The following is a 23556-nucleotide window of genomic DNA, read 5'->3' on the forward strand; positions in this document are numbered from 1 at the left end:
CATGGAGAACTGAAGAGAAAGAAACAAACGTAGGGAAGAGGGGAAGATCTGCTGGCTTTGTAGAAAGTAACTAGAATCAGTCTTTTACAATGACAAGAAATCAGCACCAAGGCAGCAGTATCCAAGTGTTGTTTAGCTTAAACCATTGCATTTCCACAACCCTTCCCAAAATTTAAGTTGCGCAATGTCAGAAAGTGTGGTATGCTAGATGTATATAAGGTGCTTTGGTGCCAAACTATAAATATATAAATAAATAAATAGATTCTTTTCATTCTCACTCTTACCTTCCAGTACCAGTTACAGCTTCTGAGGTAGGTAGTGCCAACTCTGCTGGGTTTTCTGCTCTTATTAGCTGGGGTTGGCTTGACTAATTCAGCATTATGGTTCAGTCTGAAAGATCGGGCTTCTGCAGTAGTTTTTCTGCAAGATGTTCAAAATGTGGATGTCTCGGAGCAGTTGTGTAATCTTCAAGACAGACTGAAGAACTAGCTAATAATTTATTTTATGGAGGCATTAAAAAACCAATACATGTTTTTAAAATGGCCCTGTTTTTTCCATCATTTAACTAGTTTTTTAGTTACTCCTTACATTAGTTTCTGCCAGAATCTCCAAGTTTTCAAAACATCAAGTTAATATGGAGAATATTGAGGATAAAGCTGTTCCTTTCCATATAGGATTTAGGATTCTGTCAAAACTTTCAGGTCATTTGATGTAGGCTCCCAGTTTGTAATGGAGATCCTAGAGGGGAAGTTCATGGGAGGTAGAAGTGTTGTGAGCCTTGCTTGAAGGCAAGAGGGTATTTATGGTTATTCAGAATTCCTGGCCAAAGTACAATTTAGACTTGTTATGTTGCTGTTTTCCATATCAAACCTTTTTATTGCAGAAGACTGGCAATGTCTGGGAAGAAACTGAAGTAATTATTTAGGGGACGGGGTAAAGCTGACTCCCTAGGCTGAAGGTGGAAAATGACTGAGGAAGGGAAGCACACAAGGGACAGAGTTGAGACCACGAGCTGTTTTGAATACTCAAATTGCATGTATCTAAGTAGACCTGTGAATGCATTAAAATAAATAAATAAATAGAACTCTTCCCAAATAACCAGTTGCCTCAAGGAAAGGCTGATCAAAGGCTTTTCTTGCAAATCTCTTGGCCTTGATGATAATGATGTTCATCCCTTAAGTCACCCCATCTAGGTTCAGAGGAAATAGCTAGATAAATAGTTATTTTTGCTCTCACTTGGGCACAGAAATGGTGGTGGGGCCTTTACTACTGCAACCACACACCACCTACAAAGTTCAGATGACTTGTCTTAAAGATGCAGTGATGACACTGACAGTGCTAGTGTCCCATATGAGAATTTTTAGAACTGTAATATGGACAGTATTGAAATAATTATATCCAGTTAGTTTTTTAAGCATATTTACAATCCGGCTATTTGTAGAGTTGAAAACTACTATTGTTATCTTAACAGAACTTGACAGAATTGATATTCTGTAGATACGCAGATTTACAATTCAGATGCTGTGTAATTTGGAATTACATAGGTACTTGCCAGTCCATGAAAGGAAGAAAAGTTCAGGAAAGAAGTCTACACATTTATATAGTTGATCATCCACTTCCATATGCTGCTTGGTATCTATTCCTAGATATAAATTGCCATCTAAATATAAGAACAGAATCTTTCTGTGAGAGTTTTTACATGCCTGTTTAGTGTGTTAAACTGAAGCATTGTAAATAATTTTCATATACTGGAGACATAAATATGAGTGCTAAACTTACATTTTACTTTCTATTTCAAGGCTCCTGGAGCAGCTGGAAAAACAGGAAGTTTAGGGAAGAAACCTGGTGAGTCATATATTGCACCTTATATTTGTTCTTAAGTACTCGAATTCAATGGCAACAAAATTTTTTCCATGAAAATAAATTATGTTTGCTCTTGGTCAGTTTGTATTAATCTGCACTGCTGAAAACTGTTGCACAACCTGTCGATCAATTCTATCAATCCCTAGATAGCATGTAGCTAGAGAATAAAAATCTGCTTGCTCAAAAATGAATGTAAACTTGGTGATACAGAAAAGTGGAAGCTTAGAAAAAGCCCAAGTTTGCCTCTGAAAATGAAAACATGCACTCTTATCCTGTGGTTTTACAGCATTTTGCTCAGAATACTACACGGTATGGTACACATAGATGCTGTGAACTCTTGTGCCTGGTTCTCATTTTCAAGAGCTCGTACCTTGTATCCATGCTACGTAGCTTACTGCCTGTCAAGCCTGATCATAGGGCAGATGATCATGTTGCAGGTTACTTTTTGGCTAGAAAGAAGTCCCCTGGCTCTCGGGGTGGTGAGGGCTGTTCTTCCAAACAGCCATGGTATTTCCAAAGATTGTTAAAAGGGGGCATTCTGTGTCACTGGCAGGCATTTGTAAACTTTCCAGAAGACACCTCTTTTTTTTTTTTCCCCTCAGTGTGTTTATTTGCTTTTGTACCACAATGATGACTTGTCCGGTGAGCTGAATCAAACTAGAGAGGGGGTACTTCATGCTTCTATGTTGTCCTTTTCTCTGAGCCTTGTTCAGTTGCAGTGAGGTGGTTCAAGGATGTGATATACCAAGTCTTGCCTTATTTCCACACACACACACATGCATATTTTGTTTTGTGGGGAGGAGGTTTTGCTTTGTCTCCCTGAACTGGTTGACTGTGTAAGAGGAGGAGGGGAGAGCAGCCCCAGATTCATTTGGCTGCTTTTACTTTGACATGTGAGCAATGGGCTGCTCTTGTCAAATCTTACTGATCCATCTGTGGAAAGAAGGGCTTTGAAGTAAACAACTCCTGCCCTTTCTAACTTTCATTTACATGATTAAAAATAGTTATATTAATAGATACAAAACTCAGAAGAAGCAGACAAGAAGAGAGATCTGTGGAAGTGATACCTGGTAGGAATAGTGAGAAGATGGTGGTAGAGATGACTGCTTTTTCTGTGTGGGAGAATGGTGGATAGCAAGACTTCAGCCCAGAGTACCAGCCTTATAATCACTAGTCGTCTGGGTTCGAACCAGTGGAGACTGGGGGGATGTTGACAAAAGCTGTGTTCAGAACAATCCTGCCTATTTTTCGGCAAGCAGATTCATGGATGTTTTTACTATAAATGAGCTTGTAAGTAAAATGAAATGCTGGTATTCCTGTTTATTCTAGAAGCATGAGGACGAGTGGGTGGGAGTTGGTAAGAGTTCATGTTTGAAGGGCAAGGGAAAAGAAATTGCTCTCTGTGAATTGAAGCAGCAGTATGAGGACGATCACCTCTGTGAGAAGGCATTTACCTTTTTTTTCTAAATGTACCTGTTTTAGTAGAGGCCACATTTTTTGGCCTGGACTGTAGTTGAGTTGGATCTCTTCTCAGTAGTTCAGTACTTGAATAAATCAAAATTAAAAAGGCTTTCCTGGAAGGAAAGCTGTTTCTCTTTTGTTTTGGTGTTGGTTTTTTTTGTTCGTTTGTTTTTGGGGTTTTGGGGTGGGGTTTATTTTTGGGTTTTTTTGGGGTTTTTTTTTGTTGTTTTTTGTTTTTTTGTTTTAAAAAAGAAAACCTTTTTTTCTGAGTTGTTTTCTCTGACTTTCTGCTTCTCTGTAACATGCAAGAGATGAATGTTAAACTTCTAATTCACATTGTAACTTATTTAACACATAGTCCACAGTAAAAATTCTTTATGCTGCTGGTTGGTGAAAGTGGATATCTGATACCTGGAGCCTTGTAAACCACCTTTTTGTGGATGAAAACATATAACATCATAAGATTATAACATTTTATTTGTTATAAGATGCAAAATACAAGATTTTTGTTCTTTCAGTATGATATACTGAATATTACAATTGACATGGTAATGAGAGAGTTTTTTGCCTGATTTAAAAAAAAAAAAAAAAATGTTTTTTGACAAATTCCCACAGCTAATTTGTTTGCTTGTGTTGATTTTGCCTCCTGAATGCCTCTAGGGTGGACAAATTAATGTGATTCTGTGAAAAAAAATGCGAATACAGGGAGCTTGCAGGCTTTCTAGCAGTATAACCTTGTTTCCTGCCAAATAGCTTGCTTGCTTTGCCTTGCTACAGGACAGACCGATGCTGCTGCTGGCTTTTCTCTATGTAAACCTTTCCACTCTCCTATCATCACCTACTATATTTTACTTAGAAATTCTTTCTTTTATCTCCTGCTTTCACATTTTGTGTGCTAAGTTCCAGATCCAGGTTTAAAGGATTTTTCTAACTCTCAGTTACTGGCTTTTTACCACCTGTTCAATTCCACCTCTGTGTGCCTGCCTCTCCCCTCTTTGAGCTATCATGAGGGAAGTTCTGCCATAGTTAATTCTGCATGCGTCATTTGTGGTGACCTCAGATTGTTTGTCATCTCACTGCTTCCTCCCTATATTGTTCATGTACATCTTGAATGCTTCTCTGACCATTTTTAATTTTCTTAATCATCCTTATCATCTAAATTTTAAGTATCTTATCGTTTTCCTGGCAGCCTTCAAATCACTTTGTTGTTTCTTCCCTGAAACAAAACCTCCCTCTCTTTCAAGGGAGCTGGCTTTGTGGTTTTCTCTGCCTACAGCTGCATTTTTCTCTGCCTTACCAGCAGACTACCCCATCCTCTCTCAGTTTGTGGGTGATGTGTTGTTACTGAGCCTTTGCTGTTTCTCTTGGCCACAGGAAGTTTGGCCAAGTAGGACGGTGGCCAGCACTGTGTTACTTCCTCAGTACAGCTGCCCATGAAGAAAGCTGGAGAGCATTTCTGTGTACTTGCTCCCTTCAGCCTAAGTCACTTTTGCTGTTGTTGCTGTGTTGACTGCTAGTCCAGCTGACACTAGCTGTCACACTGCTTTCTGCTACTTTATAAAGGGACAAATGGAAGGAAGGTTTGACCTTTTTCTGCTTAGTCTTCCTATGTCAGTTCTTTAGGATAGACTAGGTTGAAAATATATACAAACAGTAATCATAAGTGAAAATAACTGATATAGATTTGATTTTTTTTAACCAAGATTTTAAAATGAAAACTAAAATCTCAAGCAATGTATTGATCTGTGATCAGATAATTGCTGAGCTTTTAAGTTAAGCTGACTGCCTTTGCACTGAAGCAGTCGAGACACATTTCTGTGATCTTGAACTACTAGCTCTGCTGTGGGCTTTTCTAGGATAGTCTTAAACCACAACCATAACCAGTCAAACTCAGTGCCCACTCTAGCTGTTTGATGGTCCCCAATTTTATGTGATGCGTTGCCTAATAAAAACCTTCTTCGTCTTAAACAAAGGGTCAGAATTTACTCTTCCAGGAAAGTTTTGGGGTTTTGGTTGTTTGGGTTTTTTTTTCCCCTCCCATAAAAAACCCCAAATGAAAAACCCCAAGTTCTCTCTCTCCCCCTCTCCCTCCCCAAAAAAACCTCAAACAAACAAAAAAGACAAAAAGCCACCAACCAACCAATCAAAAGAACCCCATTCCAGCCCATAGATCATTCTGTTAAGGAGAATACTTATGTGGTGAGTGACTGTATACTGGGATCCTAAAGTGGAGTTTTCAGCAGTAACAACACTACTTTTGTGCTGCTTTGGATGTTTGAGACCCTTTACAACTAAGTGAAGGCAAAAAACTTCCTCTCAGATTCTCCTTAACTCATGACTAGAGAGGGACTATGTAAATACGGCACTCTAAAAAGTCTAAACTTTTGAGAACTTTAGCTTCTCAAAAGCTAAAATGTTCCCAAATTTGCCATCTTTTGTTTATGAAACATTCCCAGTTATCATAGTATTAGACATGTTCTCCATCACCCTAAACATGTTCTGATAACGTGCTAAAATTTACTTAAAAGCTACCAGTAGGAATCAAAATGCCTACAGTCACTTATAAGGTCTTGTCAGTTCAAAAATGGGTTAACCCTGCCAGACTTTGTGGTGACTAAGTAATCATCTGTCTTTCCACAACCACTTTAAAATGGAGTAAGCTGCATTGTCTACTTCGTCTGGTTTAATGGAGAGATAATTTTGAGCTCATGGTTACTCTGCATCTGATTTGTTCTGGTAGGTGATCAAATAAGGCACCAGTATTGTACTAATGTTCATAGAATAAAGACTTCAGAATAAATCCTGTCTGTTACATTCTGAAAACTTTCATGTTTTTGTCTAATCTGGTGATGAAAAAAATCTTCTGTAGTCCTTCATTAGTTTGCATCTCTGTTACTGCAACTTCACCATTATATTGTCATACACATATATCTCCCCTTTTTAGGGAGCTTGGTCCAAAGTGATGCTACAAAAATGTATTCATTTGAAAACAGTATTATGACACTTGATTTTAAGAGCCATATAGCTCTAAATGATGGTCATTATTCTTCTTCTGTATAATTACCATATATTTTCGTTCAACTACATTCATACATAACAATTTAATTGAAAGAAATGCAAAATGGATATACTGTGTGAGTGATAATAGCAGAGTTAATGTTGTCTAGATGTGTTCATGTTTCTCCAAATTCATTTTTTTTCTTTTTCTTCCCGCTTCAACAGAAATTGCCCAAGTTATTGCGTCTTACACAGCAACGGGCCCAGAACAGCTTACTCTTGCTCCTGGTCAGTTGATTCTTATCAGAAAGAAGAATCCAGGTGGCTGGTGGGAAGGAGAGCTCCAAGTTAGTTACTGTTTTATGAAATAAACTTCCATGTAAAAAATTCGGTAATTTTTTAATAGTTCAAAATTATGAATGCATCAATGATAAATAATTTTTAAAATGTTCTGCAAGTAAGCATTTACAAATAAAAGGCCTTTACAAAAATATGCATACATTCAAATTCCTTGAACTTGAAATAACTTTGGGGGGCAGCAGGAGGAAACCATTGTGCCTCATTCTAAGTCAAGGACACCCATCTCACAAATCAGACCTGGCCTGTAGTCCACTCCCGTGTACATTTTCTTGAAGGGCCTTCAGACATTAGAAATAAGGGGATTTTAGGGCGTATTTTTGGCTGATTTTGAATCCTGCCAGTATTGTGTCAGTAGTCCAGAGCAAAAAAGCAACTGCCGTGTCAAGTGATAGGGAAAGCCAGATAGGCAACAGGAGTGTATGGGACTACTGGGTTAAGCGTCAGGGTCTGCTTGTATGTCCTCTTTCAATAATGCCCATGCATATCATGTGCATTTGGATCAGCTGATACCTCTGTGCACTGTCAAAGTGAAGGAAATACTGGGTGCACCATCCTGAATGTCTTCCTAAGAAGCTTTCTAAATTGCTATCCATCAGAAGTTTGGCTATCCCTTTTGCTGAGAGATTGAGAAGTATTTTACAGCAGTGGTTTTGTAAGATGGCTGTCACTTCTTCAGGTTGCTTGATGAATGTGACAGCACAGAATACCAGTCTAATGGCCTCATCTCAGCAACAGCTCCATTTAATGTAGAAGAGTGAAAAGAATGGTGTCTGTTGCAAGCATCAGATAGGAGAGAGCTTTAGTGTTGTGTTAGAACATAGTAAATAACAAAATATTTTAAAGTGGAAATACATGTACAGTTCACTTTCAGCCTCAAATAAATTTTGGTGATACTTGTCTTACATGTTAGAGTGAAGGTAAAATAAGGCAAATGTGTTAAGCGTTACATTGCTGGGTTTAATGCAATCATCCAGAATGTCTTGAGATGAATGATCCAGATAGACTTCAGATCAAGTGCTTTCTTTTTCAGTAAAGACAAAGAGAGGGAAGGAAGTTGTTAAAAAATAGTATATGTTAGATTACTTTTTTCACTAAAATTACTATCTATTTTTAAAGGCAAAATTCTACATGCCCAAAATTCCAACCTTATTCTAACAACACAAAAAAGAGAATAAATAAAGTAATTCTTAACACAGATTTAATAGATTTAAAAGCTGAGATTTGATTCAAAGTTTTAGAATGACCTTGCTTACAGTAAGGATTTTTCTTCTGATTTTATTTGCAATGAACAGTGCAGTTGGTGAAATAACAGGATGCAGTTTCTGTCAAATTCCTATCCTGCTTTGTTGATTCAAGCTTTTTCACACTGGATCAGACCTGCAGTTCATCTGTCCCAACATCCTGTCTCTGACAGTGACAAATTGCAGCTGCCTTACACACTGTAGAACGCTGCTGTAGGCCAGGTGTATGGTAACCTGCTGCTCTCTCAGTATGCACATGGACCACACACACACTAACACATGTGTGCACCACATGTTCATACTGATGTTCTCTGATTAGATAGGCATGAGAACATCTGGTGTACTTCCCAAAACCTTAACATCTGTTAATTATGATCATTTGGGCAGTGTCTATCCATCTGTATTTGTAGTGGCCAAAGCTTAATTTTTGTTTGACTGGAATCTAGCTTTGGGATTTTGTATTTGAATCCAAACTTTTCCGGTTTTTAACTTGCCATAATGTTTTTCTGTTCTTCTAACTCTTGATTAATGTAATATATGTTTATACTCTTGTCTGTTGTTTGGGCAGGAGAGACTATTCAAAACTTTAGATACTGTTTCTTTAAAAGGAAAGAGGTGATTTCATTTCTTAATCTCTACTTAAACTGTCACAAACTAGGTATCTATTTAAATGCAATTTTTTGGATAATAAAAAGACATTTAAGTGCTGCCACTGAATGCAATAGCTAGCCTAATATTCTAGAATTTTGGTTTAAACAGAATCAGTAAAAATCTTTCAAAAGAATCAGGGTTGTAGTACTCATTCTAAAGCACATAAAGCAGGAACACTCAAGTGAAAAATCACTCAAAGTAGTAGAAAATAACTACTGCTTAGATATGATAACTTTTTATTTATATATTATGAAAGCTTATTTAATGAACTGAAGTATCATATAATTAAAACCATTGCCACAAAAATAGCTGACTTTTTCTGTATAAAATGCACTTTTCTTATTCTTAAAATAGTCATTGTGACTGCAAGTAGCTAAAATATTGGCTGAATTACCTTGTCTAAGGACCTATTGATATGCTTAATCCTCTTAAAAGAATTGGTTTTTTACTAGGCACGAGGGAAAAAACGGCAGATAGGATGGTTCCCTGCTAATTATGTAAAACTTCTGAGCCCTGGTACCAGTAAAACTACACCAACCGAGCTACCTAAATCAACAGCATTACCTTCAGGTAAGCAGTATGGTTGCATTAACAAATTTGCTTTTGTAATGTGTGTCATTTACAATAGGACTTCTAAAAATAATTATGGGTATTCAGAAGGATATTTAGTATATGTTATACTAGTCACTTTGGTTAAACTCTTTTTATTTTCCTTTTAAGTGAGAAAAACACACAATTGGTCTGTGTACTTATAATGGTGGTTCCTCAGGTATAAACTGTTCAGTGCTAAAAAGCCATCTGTGACATTACATCTTAGAGTAGAGCATTCAAATTATCAATCCTATTTCTTTGCACTAGTTGTAGTAAAGAAGTTCTTAAAAGTTCAGGATGATCTGTGGGCTTATCAGGTGAGGCCTTTCTCTTTCAGAACCTTTTATTTTTCCTAAAGTGAAGTGTAAGAAAACCACTCAAATGCAGATGTAGCTTCTTGCCCTGTATAGCTACCTATTTTAAGGTTTAGGAAAGGACTTGAGAGGGATAGACGATTATATTTTTAAAGCTATTTGTTACAGCACCACCACAGGCGCTGTAATAGTCCTGTCATTATTGCAAGGTATAAAGCCAAGCAGAAGGCTGAGAACAAAAACTTCCTTCCTTGTCACTGTTTCAGTCTTGAACTATTTTGGGTTTATGAATAACTGAGGAAAGCGAATTCTTGTCAGTCAACATGTAGGATGGATGCATTTTCTTCCATAAGCCACCCAAAAGACTTGATGTGGTTGTCTGTCATCTGTTTGGATTTAGCTGAGACTTGCAGGGGGCAAAAGCTTGCTGCTTCCCTAGGACAAGTTTTGGCCATCTATCATTAAAATGAAACAAATGTTTCATAATGAAAAATGGTAGTGAGCATAATTTTCTCCTTTAAATATGTATGAAAAACTATCTTGCAGTTATGAAACTAGAATCAAATACTGAGGTATTAGTTTCATGTGTCATTGCGATAAATGAAAGTATGATGTCAGAGAAGGCGAATGTTATAAATGGTGCTAATTTGCTCCTTTGATGGTGATCATAAAGATGCAGAAGATCTGACTTCCATAAAGACTCATGAGTTTGGGTTCTGCAGTTAAAATGGTAACTCAGTATTGAGACAGATACTTTTACAAGACAGTATGATGGATTTTTATTTTATTTTTTAATTATTTCAGGTTTGACAGTCTGGGACTTTTTACACATGCTAGTAAAACTTCTGCAGAATAAACTTTTTAGCACTTTTCTCATTGCTTACAGAACATCAAAATCTGAACGACATTCGATTTTATCAAACTTTGTTATAGACCTTTCATTTTGAAGGAAAAGAAGAATCTAGTCTTTCCATTGTGATAGATAGCCTCACTAACTCTGTGGTTAATGTAAGAGGTTAAGAGGTTAATGCTTGAAGCATCTTTATAATGGAATTAAGTTAGTGGGGAGGCTTACTGTAGCAAAAGACATAGAAAGCCTGAAGAAAACGATCTGTAAGGGTTGAATAATTCCCAAGGTGGTATGTTATGAGGGGTCTGAGAGTGCGCCATTACTGTCTGGGTTTTAAAGGTAGCAGATCCAGAAACTAGTATCATAAAAACCTCTGTTTCTTTTGTCATTTTGCTTTGATGTATATGCTGTCCATCTGCCATACTGTAATGCAGACTGCATGACTTTGACAAGTCTTTTTTTAAATTCTGTTGCATGGACGCTTTTGCTTTATACTTTGAGGTTTCCTTAATTTCCTACTGTTTTGTATGTGTTCCTTTCTAAATTTGTGTCATGAATGTGTTGTTCCCCATGTTGATAAATTGACTGGTTTACAGGTACTTGCAGTTAGTCAGGCACAGGGAATTTCACAGTATCAGAATAGTGGGGAATGAGTATCACCAGTTCTGCTTGTTTAAAGAAAGACAACATTATAGATTGTACTGGTTGTGAGTGATATATGATAACCTGGATTCCCTCTGCTGTTGCAGCAGGAGTAGTGTTAATCAATACACAGTTTTTCTAAAAGGAAACTTTCAGGCTGAAAGGCAGTGCAGCTCAGAGAAGGTAAGCTATAGCTTGCTTCTGTAGTTAGCAATGGCTTTTGGAGTTCAAGTAAGTGAAGAACTTCCTTGCTGGGACTACTGTAAGAGCTTCCTCTATAGGACTAAGGTGAATTCTAAGTTTTATGACCAAGTGTGAATAAGATCAAGATGAGGTCACTGCTTCAGGTTTAATTGAGGAGTCCTATCTCTTCAAGAATTCTCTTAAATGGCCTACACAAGTTTTAAGGTGATTCTTGGGATCCCACTGGACTATTTAGATATTCTGATGGTACTACTGGACAGTACCAAATTTCATAAAATTCTTTGAAGTAGAAGAGAATGATCTGAATAAAAAAATTCTTCAAAGAAGTTAACTCTACAACAGGTTACAAATCTGTTAATGTAAGTTTTGTATTCAGCTATGGTCCAGCTTAAATTGTTTGTTGTTCCTAATATTAGTAATAACCTGTAAACCTGTAACAAGAATGCTGTAAAAGAGATTCACAGGTCTTTAAAGTGAAATGTGAACATCAATGGTGTTTACAGTTGAACTTGTGTTAGTACAAACCAGGAGTATACAGGAGTATACTATAATATACATTCCTTTAGAAATGCTAGTTTATCTCCAGTATGCCAGGGAAATGGACACTTTAGCTGGTAGAAGTGCCAGGTGTTACAAATGACAGTGAGTGCCTCTTGATTTTCAGTTTTTTCTCCCCACCCCTTTTGCAAGTAAGAAAGCTAAACATTGAGACATATGCAGAGTCCTGTTAAAGATGGAGTTAATTTGATTAGGATCTTTGTGAACAGGTACAAAGTATTAACTGAAAGCAGTTGAATAATATTAATTAAAAAAGAGGAGCTATTTGACAAATTTAAGTTGCTGGCTGTGTACAAGAATGAAAATAAAAGAAAATTTTAGGGTTACTATAATGGAGAGAACCTGGCAGCAAGGCTAATTGGAATTCTTGTGTCTCAAGGCAAAATACCAGAAACCGTGTGACTTGGCACAGAGAAAACGTCAGTGATATAGAGGAAGTATTTAAATAAACAGTCCTCCTGGTTTAGAGAATTACTGCTCTGTTATAATTGAACAGAAGCAGCTGTATTCTGAGAACTAGTCAGATTTGATGAGTTTTATGATAAGCAAACAGAAAGCAGGGTGCTGGAAGCAGCCCTATGATGCCAGGGCAGCCTAAATCACTTAGGATGCTTTTTTATTTTTCTCTTCTTTTCAAAGACCTTTGTATTCCTAACACCTCAGTGGTACTGTAAGGATATCATCATTGCCTTTCTCTTGAATTATAGAGCTATGCTGAGCATGTATAGTGCTTAATTAGAAAAGAAAGTACCTTTTTCAGGCTTCAGGTAGTGGAATTTAACATGTTTCCAAGATTTTTCTGTCCATTGACCAGTTCTGGTGGAAAGGATACTTTTCAGAACAGGTTGGTGAGGATGCTAATACAATTTTTATAAATGTACAACAAATTTGGTGCTTTGTGGGTAAACATATATATGTATAAATATAAAAAAAGCAAAAGAGAAGTGTCGATAGAAGGCTAACATCCTCGAAGGGTTTGACTTCTTGCTAAAATTTTAAGTTTTCCAATCTTCTCCTACTGTTGAGCACTTCCAAACAGAAGTATCTTGAATATAGTTTCAGGCAGGTTACACTGTCCTGTTTGCTCTGCTCTTCCTAGAGTGATCCTTTGCCTTTAAACTGAAAGAGGGTAGACTTAGATTAGACATTAAGAAGAAGTTCTTTACTGTGAGGATGGTGAGGTGCTGGCACAGGTTGCCCAGAGAAGCTGTGGCTGTCCCATCCCTGGCAGTGTCCAAGGCCAGGTTGGACGGGGCTTGGAGCAACCTGGTCTAGTGGAAGATGTCCCTGCCTATGGCAGGGGGTTGGAACCAGATGATCTTTAAGGTCCCTTCCAACCCAAACCATTCTGTGATCCTGACCCCCTCAGTAAGCTGACTGAGAGAGCAGTGCTGTTAAGAAACTTTGTTTTTTGTAAATCACTTGAGCCTATTTGTTGAAGGCTCAGCTAAGGACCAGTACAGGGGTGCAGAAGAGAGCAGCAGGACCATGACATGACTGTTTCAGATCAGTTTGACACCTCTAGTGTTCACAGTTGGTTTATACATAGCTTGTGTTTTGCTGAAACGTTACCAGTGCAATAGACCTCTTCCTTTATCTTACAGTGTGCCAAGTAATTGGCATGTATGACTACACTGCACAGAATGACGATGAGCTAGCATTCAATAAAGGCCAGATTATAAACGTCCTTAACAAGGAAGACCCAGACTGGTGGAAAGGGGAGGTGAATGGACAAGTGGGTCTCTTTCCATCCAACTATGTGAAGCTGACAACAGACATGGACCCAAGCCAGCAATGTAAGTGACCCTCTCTGCTGCCATGCTGTGATTATTTGTGTAGTACTTTTAAGATGAAACATGCAGCATTGCTGTGATTCTGCTGTGGTTTGCAGAACTCAAAGCTTCACCACTGCTGCACTTGTCAAAGTCTCTTTGAAGACCTTCTGTAATGCAAACCTTATTTTATGTTTGTTTTATTTTTAGTTCCCATCCCCTTTGTAGCATGTTACCCTTTATCATTTTTGCACCATGCTGTTACATGCCTGACTCATTTTCCTAGCTTGAATTTGCTCATTGTTTTGTTTTGCTTATGTGTTGTTTTCCTCCTTTTTCTAGGAATCATATGTTGTCCATCCCCCACTCAGGCTTGAAAGTCCTCAAAGAGACCCACTATCCCATATCACTGCCCAGAGGGATGATGGGAGATGCAGCCTTGATCATGTGGCTTCCAGCATGATCATCTACTGCCTTCTGAGTAGAAGAACACACTGCAGAGCAGTTTACCTCATTTTACATTAGTTGCATGTAATCACAATGTTTGAGTTAATTACCTACAGATATAGACGCAAAATTAAAATGAAACAAAAAACACAAAAAAATCAGAGGATAGTGGGTCCTTTTGTGGCTTTCACAATTACCAAACTAATTTTTCCACCTTTGCACAGGTGCTTTCAGTAGTTTTAAAATTATTTTTAAATATATATTTTAGCCTTTTAAAGGAAAAAATATAAATTAAATTTCTGCATTGCAATTTTGTTTCTGCAAAAAGACCCACTATCAAGGAATGCTGCATGTGCTATTAAAATTGTTCCGAATGTCCATAAATTTGAGACTTTATGTATCTTTCTTTTATATTGTTCACTTGTCCGTTGTATGTCAATATGTCTTTTTTTTTTTTTTCTTTTTTCTTTTTTTTTTAATTACAAAAGAACAGAAGGAGTTAAATCAGTTTAAGGAACTTTAAATGTGCCCAATTACAGATAAGGTATTTTTTTGTAGTTATTGTACTGTATGTATCAGGTGTTCCTTGTTGAGTAATACATTGTGGAGAGAAGAAATTAACTTCCTTCCAATGCAAGAGATATTAACCTTGCATACTGTTGTTATCCCAGTTACGTTAATTTTATTTTGCACATTACTTTTAGCTGCGTACAATTAGAAAAAACCCTGGTTTATGTTTGTCTCAGATGTTCCAAATTTTGCATTTTCTTATCAGAAATCAATAGAATGCTACATTCATGTGGGATTTGAGAATTAACTTCTTTATTTTCATCTTGGTTACATGAAGTTTGATTTCTCATTTTTACTTTCTTATAGTATGGAACAACACACTTTGAACAAGTAATTTTCCTGACAAGAAAGAATGTATAGAAATATCTCCCTGCAATTAATTTCCAATGTTTACATTTTTTAAACTAGACTGTGGAATTTATACAAATTAATATTAAATGGAGCTTACAGTCAAGTTTATGTAGTAGATGTGCTGTAGCTAAGCCATGTTTGTCTTTCCAGCATTAGTTACAAACTCTTGATGAAATGCCTGGTGCTGTCAATGCAGAAACCCTCTCCTCCCAATGCCTCAAGCACAATGTAGCCGTTTTACTAATTACTTTACCATTTAGTTATGTTCTGGTTTGTGTATTTCATTATTTTTAAATTTCCTGCTGGCAGCGTTGTAGCGTTTCTAATCCTGCCCATCTCCCTCCTTCTGACCCATCATGCGGTGCAAGGAACAAGTGAAGCTCCTTATTCAATTGCACTTCAGTATTTCATCAATATGAATGTAAATTATATAAATATATAAAAACCTGCAGCTTTAACAACTGTAATACAGCCTTTAAAATTAGTTACATGTATAGATAATTAAATTCTTCATATAAAAGATAGACTAAAATGTGTTTGTTGTCTTGTTGCTGTGTGCACACAGAATTCACCAAGTGGCATTAGTGCATGTAATCAATTTGCCACCAGAACAGTCTGAAGCCAACCTGTTCAATTTCAGAATGACACTTGGTTCTTTGAATATTATTTCGATATAATTTCTCAGATTCATCATGATTATCTACAACCTTTTGCACCTTTCTTTCTCTACTCATTGGTTTCTACATGTTGCAAATCAGCTGATTTTTTTGACACTATACTAGTAGATGAATTAAGTATACTTTGTTATTTTACCATGGGTTTACATTGACTTAGGCTCTGAGTTTTATGCCAGAAGCTCTAGTCTTAAAACATGCACAATTGCACAGTTTTTCATTCTTTTGGGATAGTATTTGACATGAACATGTTTTTTTTTCCTTTACCACTCTGCCATTAAAAAAAAAGTCATCTTCATCATAGCCACTTGCTGAAAAATATGCTGCCTGATATGACAGAAATTGAACAGAACGTCAGTGCCTGAGGATGATATACCCAGATTTTACTCCAATATTTCAGGATTTTGTGCATTAAAATGTTATTTTAATGAAAGGATCTCTCTATTTTCCCGTAACGAGCTGTTGTGTTGAAAGATTTATAACTTGGCTAAAAGTGTTTGTCCTAAAGGGCATGTTGTTTTTTATGACTTTAGGCCAGAAGCATACTTTCTCTCGCTATTGAAATATTGGCAATACTTTGGATATAGGGATTCAGATGCTGCTTTTTTTCCACCATTGCTTCAAGTGAGAAGAAAAATAAAGCTATTATGATGATCTGCAGGCTACATGTTTTCTAACGTGCTTCTTAAAAATGCTGAGTGTTGTTTCCTAAAAGATTTTCAAAATCACAGTGCCCTAAAACTTCCTGGGGTCAGCTTTCCACTGAAGTGAAAAGAATAGCCTGAAGTCTGCAGCTCTCTGTAGACACATACTCACACAAACACAAACAGAGGTGTACGTTGTGCCAGGACTCCATAGACAGAAAAGTGCTGTGTACTACTCAACAGAGCAACATCTTTATCTATTGATTATTGAGAACAGTTAACTCACAGAAACTTCAAAACACATTTAAAATGTCCTAGACAAATAGATTCAAACCATTATGGCTTTTATTGACATATATTGTTGAAATACCTATAATGTTTATTTACTCAATTATTAAAGTTCTTAAGTGTACTACTATAGCTTGACATGGTAGTGTTTAATCTTCCTCATAATCAGTGATTTCCCTTGAGTAGCAGGGAACAAGACATTGCACTTTTTGTTTATATGTATATTTATGAGAAAGGGAGTATGAAAGCAGTTAATAAAGAAAATTGATTATTTCCATCAAAAAGTAGAGTTTTCCAGGATTGTGTCTCCATCCAGTTTCAACCCTCTCCCCTCCTTCCTGGATCATCCAAAAATATTTTTAACCTCTTAAGGCACAAGTCCCTTCCCAAAGCAGCAGATCTGGACTGCTGCAAGGAAACCTGTTTCCAAAAGAACACTTGCTTCCTGTGAGGGAAATGTGCCCACACACTTGTTTCTTTGGTCCTTAAATTTGTGGCTGTAAAGCCAACACAAATCCCAGTCAAGGCTGGAACAAGCCTTATATAGGCAAAAATAAGAAACCATTCAGATGATTTTTTTTGTTTTTAATTTAATTTGTATTTTATATTAACAGAAAAAGAGCAGTCTCGCTGCTGCCTAGTCAACTGAACTCATTCTTCACATTAACTGTCATGTGGCAAGTACCTTTTCCCTTTGCTCAGGAGCTGTCACTTGAGGGATGTAGAGATGGCTGGATTTAGAGACCACTCCATGTGGTGGTGGGGTTTTGTTCATGGTATTTCTGTTTACCTTGAAAAGAATTTTCTCTGTATTCAGCTGCTGAGGAAGATTCCATGAACGTTCTTTCAGGGAATTTGTTAGTATCAATTCCAATACTTGAAATCTGTCCAAGACGACTATAAGTCTGGACAGAGTGGGTTTATCAAGAACACTTGGCTTTATACTCAGAACCAGATTTATTTAAATCTCAATTCTTTTGGAGCTCTGGTGGTGTCTCTTCCAGTCCCTGTGAGCTCACTGAACACATTTGAAAATGGCCTATTCCATAACCTTCCTGTAAGGCAGCAAAATAACTGCATGTTCCGGTTTTGCTCTCTGGTTTGAAAGCAGTTCTTTTTAGTTCTTTGTGATTATTGACTCCAACTATTTAACTTCTTGTTCAATAGCTCCTTATATGCAGTCCTCTTCTGATCACAAGAAATGGCTTATTTTTAACTTCATTTTTTTAGACAACTTCAGTAAATCCAGGGACAACACATCTCAAATATTATTTAGTCAGCTGAATTGCAAGCTATGTGCATGCACACAGACAGCTGGGTAACAAGCTGCTGCTGAGCTAAATAGAGAGCACTACGGTAACCTTTTGATTCCAAATCCTGAAAGAATGTTTTCAGAAGGTTGTCCTGGATGCAGTTAAAAACGTGAATTATTTTCACAAAGACTTCATTTGCTGCATGTAGACTTTATGGGCTTTTGTATGTGTTGTTTGATAGCTTGCAAAGGAGTACTTAACCATGAATAAGGATTCAATTTGAGTTATTGCCTGTGTGAGGAGAAATCGTGAGGGTTATCTTAACTATCTGGCGTAACCTGGGAACGTTAATAGTACATGTAAACATAATTCTGATATACGCAACAAGTTTCTATAGCTTGTTACAGCAAGTTTCATAGATGTTTTGTTCCCCTCCCCTTTCCATACATCTTAATCTGGTAACGTCTTTAAAAAAATCAACCAAAACCCAAGAAGAACCCCTGTAGTGCTCCTCCTCAGCACAAACATTCAGATTTTAATGTCTGCATAGGGCCAGAAACTAATTTGCATCAAACCTGTTACTCTACTTCTGCAACTGTTATGAATCCTGTGGAGCAACATAGAATAAAAAGTCAAATTTTAGAACAAGCTGTATCATGTGGAATGGTTTTAATTAAGCATTTCATGGAAAAGATAGTCAGTAGTGTCTAAAGGGGGAAAGATGTTTATACCCAAGGTAGCTGTCTTACAGCAAGTGGACACAGCCAACTTTTAGAAGGTGCTGGATTCCTTGTGGCCTTGTGGTGGTGCTTGATCACAGGATTTTGCTCCATTTTCTAGCACAAGCTTCTCATTCATTTCTTTGTTCCCTGCTTACCTTTTTGAGTCTGACCACTCAGCAGCAGCTGGCTCTAGCAGCAAGAAGGTAGCTCTGTGCCTATACGCCATCCAGTTCCCGACTTCTGTGTTTGGTCTGTCCACATACCAGCTTTCACCCCCCGAGTGCTGATCCAATGTTGCTGGCTCAGCTGAACACCTACCAGTGGAGAACTGTGAACTGGTGACAGTGCCAGCGGAGTGCTAGTCTGGACTGGACTCAAATCAGCGTCACAGATAAAGGTTTTTTTATGCCCTGCCCTAAATGGCTGAAACTGGATTCGGGGGCTTTTCCATCACATTCATCTCTGCCAAGTGCAGTTTTCTCTGTTGAGTTGTTTCATTTGTTGGTGTAATCCCAGATCCAGACGAGCGTTACAATCAATCTTCTTTGATTTCTTCACTTCAGTTTTTTTCAGGGAGGGGTGAGGGGAAGACCTGAAGCCAGGAAAGATGATGACTTGTGGTCTGCCCAAGAAAGTGAAAAAACTATAAAATGTTGTCTGTGAAAAGGTCCTAACTTCTAGAATACTATGTTTAGTTACCACATTTCTGATTCCAAGTGAAGTACTTACATGGCATCTTTATTTTTGTGGAAGACAATGTAAGATCGGACTGTGCAGTTCTTTCTGCTTGGATCTGTGGCTGATGCTCTTGACTGATTTGCTGTTACTGTACAGTAAGTGATCAGGGGCTCAAGATAAGTGTGGGTCATAATTCTGAGGTGAGATTGAAAGTTACCTGATGTGATATAAACCAGACCAGGAATCGGTTAACTCTGCCAGTTTGTATTTTTAAGTGCATCCATGCCCTCACATGTAGGATTTTATTTTCCCCAGGCAGATTCTGGAAAGGGAGTAGTAGGTGTGTTCTGTTTTTTTCTGAAAGGATTTAGTAGGTTTTTTCCCAACTGTCTCACTTGTTGCCTTCCCTTCCTTCCTTTGACTGAATACTAAAATACTGTTTTTATTCATAGAAAATAAGGTATTAGCCTAAAACACTGCAGAAAGCTTTTGCTTTTGCAAAATGCAGATGGTGGTAGTGTATCACAAGTGTGTGTCATTGAGGACTACACTCATGCATGTTCCAGAATTAAAAAAAAAGGAAAATGGAAATTGTTATTAAAGATCCCTGAGTCTGTTGCTTGGCCCGTGTGGATTGGCAGTGGCAATCCCTCCACCTTATAATAGCTGACTGGTGCAAACAGGAGGAGGCGGCACATGTGCTGGTGTGACTGGTCTTGGCAAAGACAAAGTAATGCTTAATATTTTGCAAGTGGGACTTTCCAGGCTTGTTTCTTGTTTCTAGATCCTGCATCCATCCAAGGGGTAACATTCTGCTCTAACAATAAATGCGCATACTGGTCCACTTGAGAAATTCTAAACATGCCGAAATTGTTGAAATTAGCTGTGAAAGGGGATTTTGCATCACAGAAGCTTCAGATGGAGAGATCTGCTTGATCACCAGACTGCTGTCCTCAGCAAAAGCTTGAGATGGTCTCTCAGCTGAGGGTCCCTCCCACGAGATATTTTTGGGAAATTGGTGGTTGTGCCTGAAGCTAGTTGATAAGAAGACTGAATGGTGAAATGCTGTAATTTACCAGAGTGAAGGAATGCTATCATGGTGTGCTATTCCACCCCGCTTAAGGATTTGGAGGATAACAGTGACATGGTATTTACTGCTTCTGGTTCCCTATCCTAGAACAGATTCCTGTCTACTGTGATCTTGTCATTATGGACTGGGCCAGCAGGAGGTTTACAGGGAAATCTGGCAGTTAAATTGTTTCAAAAAAATCTCCCCAAATTAGACTAAATTAGAAGTTGTGCCCATATTGTAGATCAGAAAGTTCCACAGCAGAATCTTCTTTCTGAAAAAGCGACATCTCTTGTGCATTGCTGTCAAGCTTAGTGGTTAGCTTATAAGACCCATATTTTCAGGCCTGACTTTGGAAGGAAAAGAAACAACATATTTCCTCTTAGAATGATATTTGAAATTGTTTTTTCATTTCTAGAATCCCTTAATCCTACAGATCCTATGGTGGTAGGAGGTCGAAGCACAGATTTCTAGTTGCAGCATTTGTATGTCGGTTCTGTAAATCCAGACAGAGTAATCAGTCTGGTGAGTGTGCAAATGCCTCTGCTCAGGGTCATACTGGTTACTCAGTCAAAGGGCAGAAAATTGGGTATTCACAGTACTGTGAACATACGAAGTTAGCTATTGTAATTTCTCAATTTCTTTTCCGAGTTTGCTAGCTTGTAGCTAAGGATTCAAATTCAGCACCTTCCAGATGGGATTCAGCGCCCTGCTTTCTCAGAGCAGGAGAGGAAATGTGAAAGAATGGAGCACTCAGTAACTGAAAAGACAAATGGCAGCCCGTTATTTTAAGTACCTGAATGGCTGTATGCATGAGGGTCTATCTGTGTGCTTTAAATTAGAAACATTAACCAGAGCTACACTGAGGTAAGGTCCCTTAACTAACCATAGCAGAGCTTTCCCATCTGTCGCTGGAAATGTCTAATATCAAGGGTGCTTTCTAGACCCTAGCAGGGGTCTCTTTTAGTGATTTGTATTCATGAATGATATTATTACAGCTGCAAGTGGAATTTAGATGTTCGTAAAAGTACTTTGCACGGTACTTTGGCATCCATGAAAAACTAGCTAGAGGCCTGACATCTGCACTTGGAAAGGAACCCAGTTCTTCTTTGATGTTTTTAATACAAAGACAAGAAAAATCTTTGTACTTGTGCACCTCATGAAGAAAATCCCTAATCAGAAAAGTGTCTCCTGCATGTTCTGCTCAGATAGAAACAGGCTATATTCCCAAATATTTGGTGTTCAAAACTACACCATTTGTTGAAGTTCAGAGTAGCCCATTTACATCCCAGCTGGCTGCCTGTCAAGCTAGCCACTAAGTTATATTATGATTCAAAATGTTAAATGCTTCCTCTAAAAGTCTGATGGTTGGAAACCACACTTCAAACCAAGGTCATCAGCATCTCTGAACAGAAACTTCCCCGGTCTCTGGAGAAAAATAATTAAACACTTTGTTCAGTTTAATGAAGCTGACAGTGCATGGGGAGAACTAGTTCTGCTTATTAGACTTCTGATTTACATGATAACTAAGAAAATGCTCTGAAAGCAGCCATTTATTAAACAGAAATGAAACTTCTGGCTTTGGAAATATGCCCAGTGCTTTGATTGTTTTGGCATAAAGTTGATGATTCTGAAAAACCTACTTTTTTTTTCAAGTTTCAGTTGCATCTTCTAAAGTACTGTACCTCCAAGGAGCATTATCAATATGCTTAGGCTTCCAACCTGACCTGTTCTCAGCTTCTTAGTCATAGAAGGACTACCTTGACTACCTGTATTGACTTTTTCCTTTTAAATTTTTAAGTCAAATCTCTCATTACCTTTTCAGGAGCACAGATTAGTTGAATCAGCAGTTGAAGGCATTCCAAGAAAAACTTAATGGTAATGCATGTGGATCTTGCTAGTGGCATAGTGGTGAACCACCTCCTAAGTTACATTCAGGAAGCTAAAAATGCAGTAAATACTATCTAAATATTAACTTTGTATACAAAGAACTGAGAGAGTTCTCCAGGGTGTGGTGTGATCAGGAGCAGTAGTGGTTCACTTTGTGAAAGCATATGCAAACATCTGATCTAAAAGCATTCATGTCAGATCTCAGTAGGTTGGTGTCATTGCTGATGCTGGTGAACAATATAAAAAAAAGCCTTGACGATTTTAAGCCCCCTGAAGTGAAGGTCCCCTTGAATATTTTTTGATCAGAACTTCTTCCATAAGAAAAGTTTGTTTCAATGGGGAATATACTGAACTTACAGAATCGTAGAGTCACAGAATGGTCAGGGTTGGAACCCTGGGAATTCCAGGGTTGGAATCAGAAGTAGATTAGATCATCTACTTCTAACTGTTCTGCCACGGGAAGGGACACCTTCCACTAGGCCAAAGCCCCATCCAACCTGGCCTTAAACACCACCAGGGATGGCGCATTCACAACTTCCTTAGGCAACCCATTCCAGTGCCTCACCACCCTCACTGTGAAGAACTTCTTCCTTATATCTAACCTAAAGTTCCCCTGTTTAAGTTTAACCCCATTACCCCTTGTCCTACCACTAGAGTCCCTAATGAAGAGTCACTCCCCAGCATTCTTACAGGCCCCCTTCAGATACTGGAAGGCTGCTATGAGGTCTCCCCCCGGCCTTCTCTTCTCCAGGCTGAACAGCCCCAACTTTCTCAGCCTGTCTTCATACGGGAGGTGCTCCAGTCCTCTTGTCATCCTTGTGGCCCTCCTCTGGACTTGCTCCAACAGCTCCATGTCCTTTTTCTGTTGAGGACACCAGAACTGGACACAATACTCCAAGTGAGGTCTCACAAGAGCAGAGTAGAGGGGCAGGATCACCTCCTTTGACCTGCTGGTCATACTTCTTTTGATGCAGCCCAGCATACCATTGGCTTTCACTTGCCCATGCTCTGCTGAGGGGTGGGGGAAAGAATTGAACTGAAGAATTTTGATTGTGTAGAAATAGTTGTAAATAATGCATTTTTAAAGCAAAATGTTTTCAACCTGTTTCAAATCACTGTTGGTTTTTGAAATGCATTTTATTGCAGAAAAGTAATAAAAATAGTTTTAAAAATAAAACTGGAAGAAAACATTCTGCTTTCCAGTTTCAGAAGAATTTAATTAATGTCAACTGAAAAATACTGGCTTAAAAAATTGGTTCAATATTCTGTCTAATTCAGAACAGAAAATAACATTTGAGATTTTAGAATTTATACAAAAATTCTAGCATCTACACAGGATAAACACAAGGCAGGTTGTTTGCAATAAAGAAAGGACAAAACTGATGGAAGATAAGTTCTTGGTTACAAACTTTTCCCATACTTTTAAAGATAAAGGAGAACAAAAATCAACCCCTTTGGCTTGGCCT

At 37.9% G+C, this 23556-nt stretch overlaps 1 protein-coding gene across 1 annotated transcript in view; it reads left to right on the forward strand.

The window, feature by feature from the left end:
* Positions 1 to 23556, forward strand: part of ITSN1 (intersectin 1 (SH3 domain protein)) — a 100351-nt gene that overhangs the window by 65241 nt on the left and 11554 nt on the right. Inside the window, exons 25-28 of the mRNA XM_010015489.1 lie at positions 1800 to 1845; positions 6547 to 6668; positions 9026 to 9143; positions 13337 to 13528. Coding sequence (XP_010013791.1) covers positions 1800 to 1845; positions 6547 to 6668; positions 9026 to 9143; positions 13337 to 13528 — 478 coding nt within the window. The remainder of the gene's footprint in view (positions 1 to 1799; positions 1846 to 6546; positions 6669 to 9025; positions 9144 to 13336; positions 13529 to 23556) is intronic.

Source organism: Nestor notabilis, unplaced genomic scaffold (assembly GCF_000696875.1).
Source record: "Nestor notabilis isolate BGI_N333 unplaced genomic scaffold, ASM69687v1 scaffold9635, whole genome shotgun sequence".
Classification (NCBI taxonomy): domain Eukaryota; kingdom Metazoa; phylum Chordata; class Aves; order Psittaciformes; family Psittacidae; genus Nestor; species Nestor notabilis.